General features: G+C 56.0%; 1 protein-coding gene across 1 annotated transcript in view; it reads left to right on the top strand.

Annotated features, from left to right (window-relative positions):
• GPR107 (G protein-coupled receptor 107) overlaps positions 1 to 14,658 on the top strand; it is a 65,617-nt gene that overhangs the window by 29,668 nt on the left and 21,291 nt on the right. The window contains exons 8-13 of the mRNA XM_070058072.2: positions 643 to 753; positions 2,297 to 2,430; positions 6,697 to 6,772; positions 8,419 to 8,492; positions 9,661 to 9,778; positions 12,712 to 12,842. Of these exons, the coding sequence (XP_069914173.1) occupies positions 643 to 753; positions 2,297 to 2,430; positions 6,697 to 6,772; positions 8,419 to 8,492; positions 9,661 to 9,778; positions 12,712 to 12,842 (644 nt within the window). The remainder of the gene's footprint in view (positions 1 to 642; positions 754 to 2,296; positions 2,431 to 6,696; positions 6,773 to 8,418; positions 8,493 to 9,660; positions 9,779 to 12,711; positions 12,843 to 14,658) is intronic.

Consider the following 14,658-nt stretch of genomic DNA (forward strand, 5'->3'; position numbering starts at 1 on the left):
CTAAATCTTTAAGAAAAATATTGATGAAGGACTCACATTCTGTATGTGTGTGTGTGTAGTCTCTCAGTTACATGAAACTTCATTTCAATCTATGAAATATATGAAAAGCAGAAAAAAAATGTGGGCCTGGATATGGTTGTCTAAAATCGCAGGTTTAAGTTTTTTCTTTCTTTCTTTCTTTTACAGGGTAAGTTTTGATGATGGAATATTAACTCTTTGCAAGTAGATGTTGAACCTCCTTTTTTTTCTTTTATTAAATAGTATTTCTTTGTTTTGCCCAAACTGCAAAATGACGTGTTGACCTTAAACCTAGGGAACTGTGTCTTAGATGACCTCTACAGGCTTCTGTGCCAGCCACCAGAGCTGGACGTACGTGAGAGAGCAAGCATGGAACGTGGCGGTTGTTGACCCCGGTCGTGGGCTTACAGGCACTCACTGTGCGATTCCGACAGCTCCTCTGTATGCTTGAAAAGTGGTTGTTACACAGCAGAGTGTTGGGAGGGGATCGTAGGATGAGAAAGCCCCCATTTAAACTCTGCTTTAGGAGAATTTAAGCCCATTAAACACGTAATTTTTTCCTGCGAGTTAAAACTTCAGCCGAAAATTTGGGTGCGCTTACCTTTTTTTCTTCTTCACTTGCAGTTTTTCTTTAACATCAGCACCGATGACCAAGCGGGCCTTTACAGCCTGTATTTTCACAAGTGCCCTGGGAAGCACTCGCAGCCTGTGGACAAGTTTTCCTTCAGCCTGGACGTGAGTACCCTATGAAGAACATTCCACGTGGGTTTCATCAGCAGGAAACGCCAGATACTTAGTGCTCCATAAGAATAGCTTTTTCTTGGGGCCGGCGCTGTGGCACAGCGGGTTAAAGCCCTGGCCTGAAGCGCCAGCATCCCATATGGGCGCTGGTTCTAGTCCTGGCTGTTCCTCTTCCAATCCAGCTCTCTGCTATGCCTGGGAAAGCAGTAGAAGATGGCCCAGGTCCTTGGGCCCCTGCACCCGCGTGGGAGACCTGGAAGAAGCTCCTGGCTCCTGGCTGCCGATTGGCGCAGTTGCGGCCATCTGGGGAGTGAACCAGCGGGTGGAAGACCTCTCTCTCTCTCTCTCTCTCTCTCTCTCTCTGTAACTCTGACTTTCAAATAAACAAATATTTTTTTAATTTTTTTCTTTTATTTTTACAGAATTATAGTATAGACAGTGAGAGAGAGATAGACAGAGAGAAAGGTTCCATTGGTTCACTCTGCAAATGGCCGCTACGGCCGGTGCTGCGCCGATCTGAAGCCAGGAGCCAGCTGCTTCCCAATCTCCACAAATAAATCTTACAAAGAAAAAGAAAAAGAAAAATCTATTCCTTTTTTTTTTTTTTTTAAGATTTATTTATTTATTTGAAAGTCAGAGTTATACAGAGAGTCAGAGAGAAAGGGGTCTTCCATCCACTGGTTCACTCCCCAGATGGCTGCAACAGCTGGAGCTGCACCTATCTGAAGCCAGGAGCCAGGAGCTTCTTCCAGGTCTCCCACACGGATGCAGGGGCCCAAAGACCTGGGCTATCTTCTACTGCTTTCCCAGGCCATAGCAGAGAGCTGGATCAGAAGTGGAGTAGCCAAGTCTCGAACCGGCGCCCATATGGGGTGCGGGCACTTCACTTCAGGCCAGGGCTTTAACCCACTGTGCCACAGCGCCAGCCCCAATTTTTCTTTTTAATATCAGGGCATTTTTTTTTTTTCCTATTCAGCCATCTTGGAATCCTACTTATTTACTTTAACGATTTATTTATTTGAAAGACAGAGTTACAGAGAAAAAGAGGGAGAGACAGGGAGGTCTTCATCTGCTGGTTTACTCTCCAAATGGCCACAACGGCAGGAGCTGGACCAGGCTGAAGCCAGGAGTCAGGAGCTTCTCCCGGGTCTCCCACGTGGGTGCAGGAGCCCAAGGACTTTGGCCATCTTCGGCTGCTTTCCCAGATGCATTATCAGGGAGCTGGAGTGGAAGGAGAGCAGTTGGAACGTGAGCCGGCATCCATATGGGATGGCTTAACCGGCGACAGTACAGTGCCAGCCCCAGGAACAGATTTTTAGGACACTTAAAGCAAGAGAGAGATGCGGCCGGACGAACGTGCTCGCCAGCGGGCAGGAACGCCGAGCCGTGTAGGAAGTGCACGAACAGCCCGTGCCCTAGGCAAGTGCTTGTTAGGTGGGCACTGCCCTCTGACGCCGAGGGCGCAGCCGGAGGGCAGCTTGCAGAGGCAGGGCTGATCTGTCTCTGAAAAGCACAAACTCATCCCCGCTTGTTCCAGGTTAGGATCACAGAGAAGAACCCTGACAGCTACCTCTCCGCGGGAGAAATCCCGCTGCCCGCGCTCTACATCTCTGCGGCGTTTTTCTTCTTCCTCTCGGGGACCGTCTGGATCCACATCCTTCGGAAGAGAAGGTGAGCGCCTTCCTCGGCTCCTTGGGCCTGGGGCAGGGGCGCTTCAGGGCGCTGCGTGTCCTCTGTGCCTTAGCTGCCTGCGGCCCCGGGGGGATTTGGCCTGGAGCAGTTGTTCTTCTGGGCGCCTTCCCTGATCCCTCGGGGCCTTGCAGGAGCCTTGCCAGCCCAGAAGGCCTTTGTCTGCCTTGCTGTGGGGCACTTCCCACTGCGTTTAGAAAGCAAATCCAGACATTCAATAATGTGCAAGCAGAGTAAAGCAGAGTGCTTCCCTGGTGGAGCCCTCCCGTCCGGGGTGCTGGAGGGGTGCATGGGTGCCCTCGGGCTTGGTTCTGGAGAGGAGATGAGCAGGGCCCACCACGGCCTGCCTGGGAGCAGAGGCGTTCCGTGTAGTCCCGGAGGCGACCTGGAGCCTGGCGGGGATGGGTTTTGTGTCTTGACCCTGTGCCTGTCGCCGGGGAAAACCTCTGCAAAGCCCACCTGCCTGGCCCGGGCCTTCATCTGAGAGCCTGGGGGCTCCACCTTCCTGTACTGGGTGCTGAGGACAGTGAGTGTGGGGATTCTCTGTTCACCTCACAGAGCTGAGACCAGAACCCCGAAGGCCCATTTAGGGAGTACCGCAAAGTGCTTGTCATAGTCCAGAAGCTGGATTGCCTTCCAGTGGGCGTGCGCGGGGCCTGGTGGACCAGACCGGCTGGGTGCATTGCTGGCACCTGTTTGTTGCAGCATCTTTTTTTATTCTTTTAAATATGTATATTTATTTTAAAGGTAGAGTTACAGAGAGAGGGAGAGAACTTCCATTGCAGGTTCACTTCCCAAAAGGCTGAACCGGCTAGGACTGGGCCAGGTCAAATCCGTGAGCCAGGAGCTTCATCTGGCCTCCCAAGTGGGTGCAAGGGTCCAGGCACTTGAGCCATCTTCTGCTGCTTTCAGGCTCATTTGTAGAGAGCTGGATCAGAAGTGGAGCAGCTGGGGCTTGAACCGACGCCCATGTGGGATGCTGGAGCTGCAGGCAGTGGCTTAACCCGTTGTGCCCTGATGCTGGCTCCTGCAGTATCTTATATGCGCCACGTGGAAGAGTTTCTGGTTTCCTTGGTGTGGTCTGTGTAATCCTGTTTGGAATAGGTTATCAGGAAGCCATCACCAAGAAAGAAGGAAGCCTGTGAATTCAGACGGCTGTTTGTTAGAAAACAGCGAGGGGTCAGAAGTGTCGGCTGTGACCGTGACGGCCGTGTGCCTCGCTTCTTTCTTCAGTTTCTCCTTCCTCAGGTTCAGACCTGGGGCAGGACTCATCGCTGCCTTCCCCTGTGAGGTCCTTAGGTTTGCTGTGTGGTCCCCCACGGCAGGGTGTGTGAGAGGGCCTCGTCCAGCAGGTGCTCTGGGATGTGGACTGGCCACGTTCGGTGGTTTGTAGTTTCCCTTGGTGTTGGCAAGGTCACTCACATAGAATTGTAGGAACAGTTTCAGTCGGTGGTTGGATAAGGCTTGTACTCTGTACAAGTCATGTTGTTAGCTTTTGGTGGTGGTGTCGTACTCACAGAAAGGTGTCATTTCAGCCATCCTGTGTTTTTCTGGGAGTCTTAAAGCATGGGTTGGAAATTTAGGTATAAAGGGTAACGTCTATAGCGACTGTTCTTTCTTTAAAAGTAATTTTATTTCAAAGGCAGAATGACAGAGAAAGAAGGGAGGGAGAAAGAGATCTTCCCTCTGTTGATTCGTTCCCCAAATGCCCACAAGAGCCCGGGCTGGGCCAGGCTGAAGCCAGAAGCCAGGAGCTCCATCCGGGTCTCACACCTGGGCGGCAGGGGTGCAAGCACTTGGCCGTCACCTGCTGCCTCTCAGACGCATTCGCAGAAAGCTGGAGTGGAAGAGGAGCAGCTGGGACTTGAACCAGTGCTCTGATGCTGGGCTGTGCCAGAGGCCCGCCCCTGCGTACTGTTCTTGCACATGTTCCTCTCAGTAACGTCCTCTTTTGATGGACCCACATCCCTGTGTACCTCTAGCTCATAGATTTGTGGCTTTAGCCTTCCGTGGGCTGCGTCCTCGCCTGCCTCTGTCTCCCTGGCCCCTAGACGGTGCTGTCAGAGCCTCCCTCCCGCCTCCCGCCTCCCGCCTCCCGCCTGCCCTGGGCATCTCTGCAGCCTCTGAGGGCCAGTCCCTGAAGGAGGTGCGCTGGCTTGCGAAGGGCTCTGGTTTTTTTTTTTTTTTTTTTTTTTTTTTTTTTTTTTTTTGACAGGCAGAGTGGACAGTGAGAGAGGGAGAGACAGAGAAAGGTCTTCCTTTTGCCGTTGGTTCACCCTCCAGTGGCCTGCGCGCTGCGGCCGGCGCACCGCACTGATCCGATGGCAAGAGCCAGGTACTTCTCCTGGTCTCCCATGGGGTGCAGGGCCCAAGCACTTGGGCCATCCTCCACTGCACTCCCTGGCCACAGCAGAGAGCTGGACTGGAAGAGGGGCAACCGGGACAGAATCCAGTGCCCCGACCGGGACTAGAACCCGGTGTGCCGGCACCGCAAGGCAGATTAGCCTAGTGAGCCGCGGCGCTGGCCTTCTGGTTTGGTTTTGTGGCATACTGCCGGACTGCTGGTTTATGGTGCTGCCAGCAATGCGTGAGGGCTCCGACGGCCATGTACTCAGCAGCAGTGTACGTCTCTGATGGGAGTGATGTGGGCTATTGTTTCAGGACTTGTTCACCCCTGGGAGTGTGTGCTGTGTGTACTGGGTTTTCTTCTAGCTTTTTTGCATATTGGTCAAGCCCATGGGTATCTTATCCATTGCAGTTTCTTCCAGTTAAACCTCTCTGTGATACTCATGGTTAAATGAAAATCTTCCATTTTAACAGTCAAAGCTGTTTAACTATAGTCTTCTGGTTGGGTCCCTTGGATCTTACGAAGCCCTTTTGTATGGGCCCTGCACTCACAGGGAGACCCAGGAGAAGCTCCTGGCCCTTGGCTTTGGGTCAGCGCAGCTCCCGCCATTGTGACCATTTGGGGAGTGAACCAGCGGATGAAAGACTTTTCTCTGTCTCTGCCTCTGCCTCTGTAACTCTGCCTTTCAAATAAATAAATCTTTTTTTAAAAAAGTGACAGATTTTTTCTTTTTTAAAAAGAAACTTTCTCCTCTCAAGTCCCAAGGCCACAGGATGCGTATTTGAGATCCATCTTGCACCCTCCTGTGTGTCAGTGTGAAGCACAGGTCAGCACTGATTTTTCTCTCTGTGGAGGTATGAGCTGATTCCTCTTCTCTGTTCCAGTTCCTTCTTAACGTTTTCAGTTTTCGTTTTATTTGGAAGGCAGACAGAGCTCTTGCATCCGCTGGTTAACTCATGTCCTGTGTGGCTGTTCATGGAGCTCTCTTTCTCTCAGCAGTGGGCTTGTATGTCGTAGTGGATTGGTTCCCAGGAGGAGGTGGAAGTGGTACAGGAATTCAGTGCCTGGTAGCCGTAGGGTGACCTGGCAGACCTGTGGGGGGTGGGGGTGGGACGGGGATGGGGTGCCTCGCTCATGGCCTGCTGTGATTGGCAGGTACCAGCCATGACGGAGCAGAAAGGGACACGATCCTTCACCTGTTCTTGTAGGCCCCTGGGCTGTAGGCTTCCTGGTAGCTGTACCCAGTCACTCTGCTTTCCCAGGGATTTTTTTTTTTTCCAAAGATTTATTTATTTGAAAGGCAGAGTTATGGGGGACAGAGGAGGGGGAGGGCAGAAAGAGATCTTCCATCCGCTGGTTCACTCCCCAATGGCTGCAGCAGCCAGGACTGGGCCAGGCTGAAGCCAGGAGCCAGGAGCTTCTTCCAGCTCTCCCACGTGGGTACAGGGGCCCAAGCACTTGGGCCATCTTGTGTTGCTTTCTCAGGCACATTAGCAGGGAGCTGGATTGAAGGTGGAGCAGCCAGGACTCAAACTGGCACCCGTATGGGCTGCAGGCGGCGGCCCCTTTCCCGGATTTTGTGTTGTGTTCCTGGGTCCGTCGCCTCATTCTTGCCTCCGGGACCTGCGCGGGTGGTTTCCGAGGGAGGCCGGCAGCCTGTGCTAGGTTTCCGTCTTGGCAGGGCCTGGAATCCGTCAGGTCAGCCTGCCGTGTGTGACGGTTCCCTTCCCAACATTAAATCATAGATCAGAGACGGCTGGGACGAGACGACTTTTTGTACAGAGGCTTCCTGCTTGTGGTTGCTGGGGTTCTGTGTACTCCCTCCTTGTAAATCGATGCCCGGAGCCCTGTCCGTCTGTCTGCAGACTGGAGTCTCTGTTAACGCCTGCCTCTCTTCACAGGAACGATGTGTTTAAAATCCACTGGTTGATGGCGGCCCTTCCCTTCACCAAGTCTCTCTCCCTGGTGTTTCATGCAGTATGTATTCGCGTTTTGGGGATCATTTGTGGGGTGATGCACATGCCAACAAGAGCAGGCAAAGGAATTAGGAGAAGGCAGTAGACTGTGGGAAGCGGGGGGACCAGGCCTCTTAGAAAGTCTCCTTTTGACGGGGTGGGGCCAGGGCCGGGCCATCTGCAGTGACCACAGCCTCCCTGCCAGGCAGGCTCCAGTCGCCCGATCCCCCTAGGAACCTGGCGTCACGAGCACCTGCTTCTGGTGGCGATCTCATTCCTGAGATGGCAGTGCCACCTGCTGCGCTGCTTCCTGGCTTCCTTTATTTCTCTAGACCCCCGTGTTGCTGCTCATTTGAGAGTTCAGCGTCAGCAGGCTTCTTTGAGAGACAACGATGCGAGCTTTGGCTGTGAGCTGCTACAGATTAAAACAAGCTTTTCCCGGGCTGCGGGCCTCGCCCGTGGCGGTGACAGTGACAGTCTCCAGACAGGCCTCTGCTGCACTCGACAGTGCTGTCATAGGAAACGGCGCAGCGCATCCACTCACAGTGGCAGGAAAAGACAGTCATTTGGCTGACTTCCCGTTTGATGTGGGTTAAGTGATTCTTTGTGGAGCCTCAGAGAGAACGAGGGAAGGCTCCTTGAGTCCTGCAGTGACAGCAGTGTCACCTTGTAGGTTCTGCCGGCAGGAGTTGTGGGTGTGTCACTAGAAATTGCCACTGCATGGCCGGCGCCGCGGCTCACTAGGCTAATCCTCCACCTTGCGGCGCCGGCACACCGGGTTCTAGTCCCGGTCGGGGCGCCGGATTCTGTCCCGGTTGCCCCTCTTCCAGGCCAGCTCTCTGCTGTGGCCAGGGAGTGCAGTGGAGGATAGCCCAGGTGCTTGGGCCCTGCACCCCATGGGAGACCAGGAAAAGCACCTGGCTCCTGGCTCCTGCCATCGGATCAGCGCGGTGCGCCGGCCGCAGCGCGCCGGCCGCGGTGGCCATTGGAGGGTGAACCAACGGCAAAAGGAAGACCTTAAAAACTTTTTAAATATATAGATTTATTTATTTATTTATTTAACAGAGAGAGAGAGAAAGGGTTTCCATTTGCTGGTTCGCTCCCCAGATGGCTTTAACAGCCACAGCTGGGCCCGGCTGGAGCCCCCCCCCCCCAGGTCTCCTACGCGGGTGCAGGGGCCCGAGCACTTGGGCCACCCCCCGCTGCTCTCCCAGGCCGTTAGCAGGATTGGAAGTCGAGCAGCAGGGAATCAAACCAGCTCCCACATGAGATGCCTGTGTCGCAGGCAGCGGCCCACCCCCCAGGCCACAGCGCCTGCCCCACCATACGGATTTTTTTTATTGACTGACTGACGGGAGCAGAGGGGAATGAGAGACACGGTTCTTGGCTGAGATGCCGAGTTCGGCATTTGGACCGTGGAGGTTTTAGAACACAGGAATCGTCTGCCAGGGTGTATCGCTTGCCTCAAGAGAGAGACCTGGGCTGGGAGTCCGTGACATTGAAATCTTGTGTTGTTTCTCAGGCTGCCTGCCTCTGTTAGGACACTCACTTGCTGAACTGAATTACCAAGTGTGCTCTGGGGCAGTGCTGGGGGAGGGCCAGCGCCGCTCTGGGGTCTTGGGGTCAGGTGGCGGGCCAGCCTCGCTGACGGGCGCTGTCTGCTTGCAGATCGACTACCACTACATCTCCTCCCAGGGCTTCCCCATCGAGGGCTGGGCCGTGGTGTACTACATAACCCACCTGTAAGTACCGTGTGCTTGTGTGTGTGTGTGTGTGTGTACTACATAACCCACCTGTAAGTACCGTGTGCTTATGTGTGTGTGTGTGTACTACATAACCCACCTGTAAGTACCGTGTGCTTATGAGTGTGTGTGTGTGTACTACATAACCCACCTGTAAGTACTGTGTGCTTATGTGTGTGTGTGTGTGTACTACATAACCCACCTGTAAGTACCGTGTGCTTATGTGTGCTTGTGTGTGTGTGTGTGTACTACATAACCCACCTGTAAGTACCGTGTGCTTATGAGTGTGTGTGTGTGTACTACATAACCCACCTGTAAGTACTGTGTGCTTATGAGTGTGTGTGTGTGTACTACATAACCCACCTGTAAGTACTGTGTGCTTATGTGTGTGTGTGTGTGTACTACATAACCCACCTGTAAGTACCGTGTGCTTATGTGTGTGTGTGTGTGTACTACATAACCCACCTGTAAGTACTGTGTGCTTATGTGTGTGTGTGTGTGTACTACATAACCCACCTGTAAGTACCGTGTGCTTGTGTGTGTGTATATGTGTATGTGTACTACATAATTCACCTGTAAGTACCGTGTGCTTATGTGTGTGTGTGTGTGTACTACATAATTCACCTGTAAGTACCGTGTGCTTACGTGTATGTGTGTGTGTGTACTACATAACCCACCTGTAAGTACCGTGTGCTTGTGTGTGTGTGTGTGTACTACATAACCCACCTGTAAGTACTGTGTGCTTGTGTGTGCGTGTGTGTACTACATAACCCACCTGTAAGTACCGTGTGCTTACGTGTATGTGTATGTGTGTACTACATAACCCACCTGTAAGTACCGTGTGCTTGTGTGTGTGTGTGTGTGTACTACATAACCCACCTGTAAGTACCGTGTGCTTGTGTGTGTGTGTGTGTGTGTGTGTACTACATAACCCACCTGTAAGTACCGTGTGCTTGGACGGACAGCTGGGCGCGGCTGGGGAGCGTGCACCGGTGTGCATCCTTGTCCAGACTTGAGGACCGGGCGAGTGGCGGCTCCTGCCTGTCTGCCCTGGGCTGCTCACATGGGACGCACTCGCAGAGGTCGGCCAGTCTGCGAGAAGCCCGTGAAGTCACAGAATTGGCTGTGTAGGCGGACTGTGGTGACTCTAAACTGTTTTCTCCCCCAGTCTGAAGGGGGCGCTGCTGTTCATCACCATCGCACTCATCGGCACTGGCTGGGCTTTCATTAAGCACATCCTCTCGGATAAGGACAAAAAGATCTTCATGATCGTCATCCCACTGCAGGTAACTGCCCCTCTCGGCCCTCGTCACCTCCTGTCTTGGCACTTGGCAGAGCTCAGCGCAGGTCTGTGTGGGTGGGAGGAAGGATTCGGCTCCTGGAGGTCGGGGCTCTCTGGGACTTCTGATGGACTGTCTGTAGGCCTTTGCCCCGGCGAGGGAGTTTGGCCCTCAGCTACCTGTAACCTGGCCTGTGGGCGCCTACACCGGCCGTGGGGCTGCTGAGAAGCTGGGGCGCCCTGCCTCCTCGCCGGCATCTTTCTGTCCTGGGAGCGAGGGCGCTCCAGTGAGTACGAGAGCCCTCTAACAGCCTGACGCCAGGGAGCCCCACGGGGCAGAAGGCAGCCGCAGACTGCCGGGCCGAGGCCTCATTCCGCCCGGCTGTGTTAGGGGCCTTAGACTGAGGCCCGCCTTCCAAGGCCAAGCGCCCGTCGGGAGAGCCTGGTCTCGCACTTGGCAGTCACGCTGGAGACAGAACTTGGGCAGAAAGAGCTGATGGTGAGCCGAGACGTCATTGCGGGCTTGCACGAGTGCTCTCCTGACCGGGGTACGTGGAAAATGGGATTGAAAGAAGTTATTTTAGTTCAGAAATTCTGAAATCCACCCACAGTTTTCTCATGCACATTTTCCAGGAACTTTTTGGAGACCTCTCAAATGCGTTTGACTCTTTTTTTTTTTTTTTTTTAACACCAGAATAAACTTTTTATTCCGTCTCCATGAACTTTTGGAGTGCTCCTGGTTGTGTCTGAGAAGGCGTTCTCATTAGCTGGTCTCAGGGTCTGGCGTGCTGTCGGCCAGCCCGTGCGCCTCTGCTGATTGGCGGATGGCGCAGTTCCCAGCAAAGGCCCGCCCCGTTCAGTCGTGGAGAGCCCACGTTGGCACCACCACTGACTGGTCCCTCAGGGTTTCCACTAAGCTGGGTGTCCCAGGAGAGGAATGGGACGGAGGCAGGGGGCAGCCGCCGAGCATGCCACTGCGGAGCTGTGAGGTCACTGGCTGCCGCGCCACCAGGCCCTGTCCCCGGCCACACTGGGCTTCGGCCTGCCAGCGTCTCAGAGCGCGTGCTCCATGGGCCTGGCTCCTCTCCTCCCCTTGCCCTGCTGCTGCCGGGCCCCTCACCCAGTGGGTTAGAGCCCCTGTCCCCTGGCCAGAACCGTGGGCCCCAGGGCTTCTGTCCAGCTTTCCCACTGTGTGCTCCAAGATGAGCACACGGGTGCAGGGGACCCCGTGCGGAGCAAGGACCCTGGAAGCAGGGCCAGCAGCAGGTCGTGAGCATCTGCACGGTGCTGCCTGGGAGGTCTTGACTGTCTACCACTGGCCCGGGGAGAGACTGCCAGGGAGTGCAGGGGCACAGGCGGGACAGTGTCGGAGGAATGTCCCCCAGACACCTCCCCAGCATCTGTCTCAGCAAAGGGCGGGAGTTCTGGACGGCGCCCGGGAGCAAACATTTCAGACAGGCTGGGCTTCGGGAAGGAGCTGACTGACAGGTGACCGCTGCGTGTGTGTTAGGTTTGCCTTTGTGGGAATTCACTCTGTAACTTCTGTGTAAGGAGAGACTTCCCGGTGACACAGTGAACTGCACGTTCTTACAGCAAGTCAAGCAGAGAATTTGGGACGGGGTTTCCCTGGTGCACAGACGCGTTCACCGTGCGTGCCGGATGCTAGTCTGCGAAGAATCCCTGCATTGTGACTTTGGTGTAGCCAGCGGAAACTCCGTGTCACGTGCCGAGAGCCTGGTCCCGGGAGTAAGCACATCGGCCGCACCCTGACTTTGGAAGCCTGCTGGGCTGGCTCCTGGGAGGAGCCGTGTGGGTGCTCAGCTGTGGGCTCGGAGCACCAGCCACACCCAGGGAGCACGTGGCCTCGTGGCCTGGTGGCGTGGACGGCCTGAGTGAGTCCACTGAGGCTCGAGGTGCCTCCAGAGCAGTGCCGAGCGTCTTGCCTACCTCTTTTTTTTTTTTTTTTTTTTTTTTGACAGGCAGAGTGGACAGTGAGAGAGAGACAGAGAGAAAGGTCTTCCTTTGCCGTTGGTTCACCCTCCAATGGCCACTGCAGCTGGCGCACTGCACTGATCCGATGGCAGGAGCCAGGTACTTTTCCTGGTCTCTCGTGGGGTGCAGGGCCCAAGCACCTGGGCCATCCTCCACTGTACTCCCTGGCCACAGCAGAGAGCTGGCCTGGAAGGGGGGTGACCGGGACAGAATCCGGCGCCCCGACTGGGATTAGAACCCGGTGTGCCAGCACCGCAAGGCGGAGGATTAGCCTAGTGAGCCCCGGCGCCGGCCTTGCCTAACTCCTTATCACCCCACAGTGACTTAAAGGAACTTAAAGTGACTTAGTGACTTAAAGGAACAGTAACCAGTAATTCTCTCTGCTTCTTGAGGTCAAGAGTTTGAGAGTGGCTTGCCTGGGTAGGACTGGCGTGGGGTCCTGCGCGGGTGTCAATGGGCAGTGCCCGGGTCTGTGGCATCTTGAAGTCGATTAGGCTCTTGTCTCCCCGGCTGGGAAGACACGACCTGAGCAGCTGGTGCGCCTCGTGTGTGTGTTCTTCTGCTCCTGCATTTGGGATGGCCACACTGCTTACCAAGGCCCCGGGAGCACCAGGCCGAGCCGGCTGTCCACCCTGGAGATCACACGGTACCTCGTCTACCTTACCTGTTGGTCACAGCCATCACATGCCTGCCCACAACCAAGGCTGCCACAGAGAGTCAGCTCCTCAGAGGCAGGATGGCAGAGCCCTGGGAGAATCCAGGGGCCCAGCAGTGTTGCCCTGGCCCTGGGCTGGGGTCCTGCAGGCCCGGGTGTACCCCTGGCCCTGGGCTGGGGTCCTGCAGGCCCGGGTGTACCCCTGGCCCTGGGCTGGGGTCCTGCAGGCCCGGGTGTACCCCTGCTGTGCAGGTGCTCTTGTTAACAGGCCGCCCGTGCCTCGTGCCCCGCAGGTCCTGGCCAATGTGGCCTACATCATCATCGAGTCCACTGAGGAGGGCACCACGGAGTACGGCCTGTGGAAGGACTCCCTGTTTCTGGTGGACCTGCTGTGCTGCGGAGCCATCCTCTTCCCAGTGGTGTGGTAAGTGCCGCTGCCCCTCTGTGTGGGCACCGCCCTGCTTGGCTGTGAACCCCGCCAGCCAAACTGGCTGCTTCCGAGGGGTCCGGATCACACAGGGCGCCTGTGAAAAACACGGCTCTCCGGGCTCCAGACTGACCCAGGCTGGCCTCCAGGGGCGGGGCCCTGTGTCTTTGTTATGTGCCCGGGGGATTCTGTCAGAAGCAGTCTGGCTCTGTGGAGTGACGCTCAGCACAGTCTAGGACAGTGGAGTCCAGCCGCAAGGGAGGACTTGGTAGCAACACGAAAGAGCAGCCTGAATGTGCGGGAAGGGAGCTGAAGAATCCCATTCACTGCCGTCCCGGCACGTTGGACGGAAAGTGAGGAAGGACGTCAGCCTGACACCGCTGGGAGCCGGCGGCTCAGACGTCGCCCTGGAGAGTGGGTCGCTCTGTTCCCGAGAAGGGCGGCCTGGCACAGTGTCGAGAGGTGTTAGTGCTGGTTAGTGGTGGAGGAGAAGGACTGTGCTTGTCAGTCACCTGGCTAGGGCCGGAGGGCCTGGGCCAGCGGGAACCCGGGCGGGGGAAGCCCTCCGCCCCCTGGAGATCCGCATGCAGGCCTGTGATGCTGTTGCCTGCCTCCCGTGCCCTGGAGACGTGAGAGGCTGCGAGGGAGGGAGTGTTAGGATCCTGGGCTCGGCGGGCCGTTTGGTTACGAGGGAGGGAGTGTTAGGATCCTGGGCTCGGCGGGCCGTTTGGTTACCCTGAGTGTTCAGGGCACATTGCGGGGGATCATGAGCCTTTCCCAGCAATGAGAGCCACACTCACCCAGTTCCATTGCCGTGTGTCTCTCGGCACCGGCGGCTGAGACTCGTCAGCACAGCCGCCCCGCGTGAGCGAGTAGCCAGTGTCCGTAGCGCAGGACAGTGGGCGCTGTCTGCAGACCAGGGGACAGGTCCCCTGTGCAGCTGTGGAGTGCAAGGGGCCACTTCCTGCCACTTGTTCCTTAAAGCCCCAGGGAACAGCTGCTAAGTGGCAAATACCTGAAAGTGGCTAGAAGGTGCCAAGGTACCAGACACGTTACTGCAGAAACAGGATCCCCGAGTCTTTCAGAAGCGCATTCAGCTGGTGTGGTGCCGGTGTCCTCCAGCAGGCGGCCCCCACGGGGGGAGGGCCACTGCCGAGGCTTTAGGACACATGGGTGATGAGAGTGAGCCCCAGCGTTGGGCCAGGGGCCCGGCCCACTCCCCACGCAGCCCTATCTGCCTCGCTAGCCTTGAACGCTGTCTCGTTCTCTGATCGAGGGCTTCCTTAATCACGTTAGCTTCCCCCGCCCGAGCTGTAATGAGGTAATTAGTTACCGGCACAGCAGAGCCAAAAAGAGACTCCCAGGAGGCCGGCGTTTTCCCGGTTACAAATCTGCGCTCGACGGAATGGATGTGTGTGACGCCGTGTGTTCACGGCTCCTAGCCCTAGGCTCCAGGCGGGGGCTTTGTCCTGGGGCCGATTTGCTCCCCTGTTGGTGAGCTCCCCACCATCTGCTGTTTCCGGAGTGTTGGGTGGGGGGTGGCCGTGGGAATGAGAGCACCGACGGAGGCCAGATGCCTTTGTGTTGTTTCCGCCTCCGGTTGCGGCCCCTGTCAGACTCATGGCCGCGGAGCCGCCACTGGAGGGGGTCTTCGCCTCTCTGGCTGGGCGCCATGCTTGAGAAGAGTTGGTGACCAAAGATCACTCTTTAGGGGGAGGCTGTCGTCAGTGTATCATCAAGGAAGCCAGAGCCTCCAGTGACGGAGGCCGCAAGTGGAGGAGAGTCCGCGCCTCAGCTGACCTCTTGTTCCCCC

The sequence above is a fragment of the Oryctolagus cuniculus genome, chromosome 1 (genome assembly GCF_051225735.1).
Source record: "Oryctolagus cuniculus isolate XC-2025 breed Fujian yellow rabbit chromosome 1, ASM5122573v1, whole genome shotgun sequence".
Lineage (NCBI taxonomy): Eukaryota > Metazoa > Chordata > Mammalia > Lagomorpha > Leporidae > Oryctolagus > Oryctolagus cuniculus.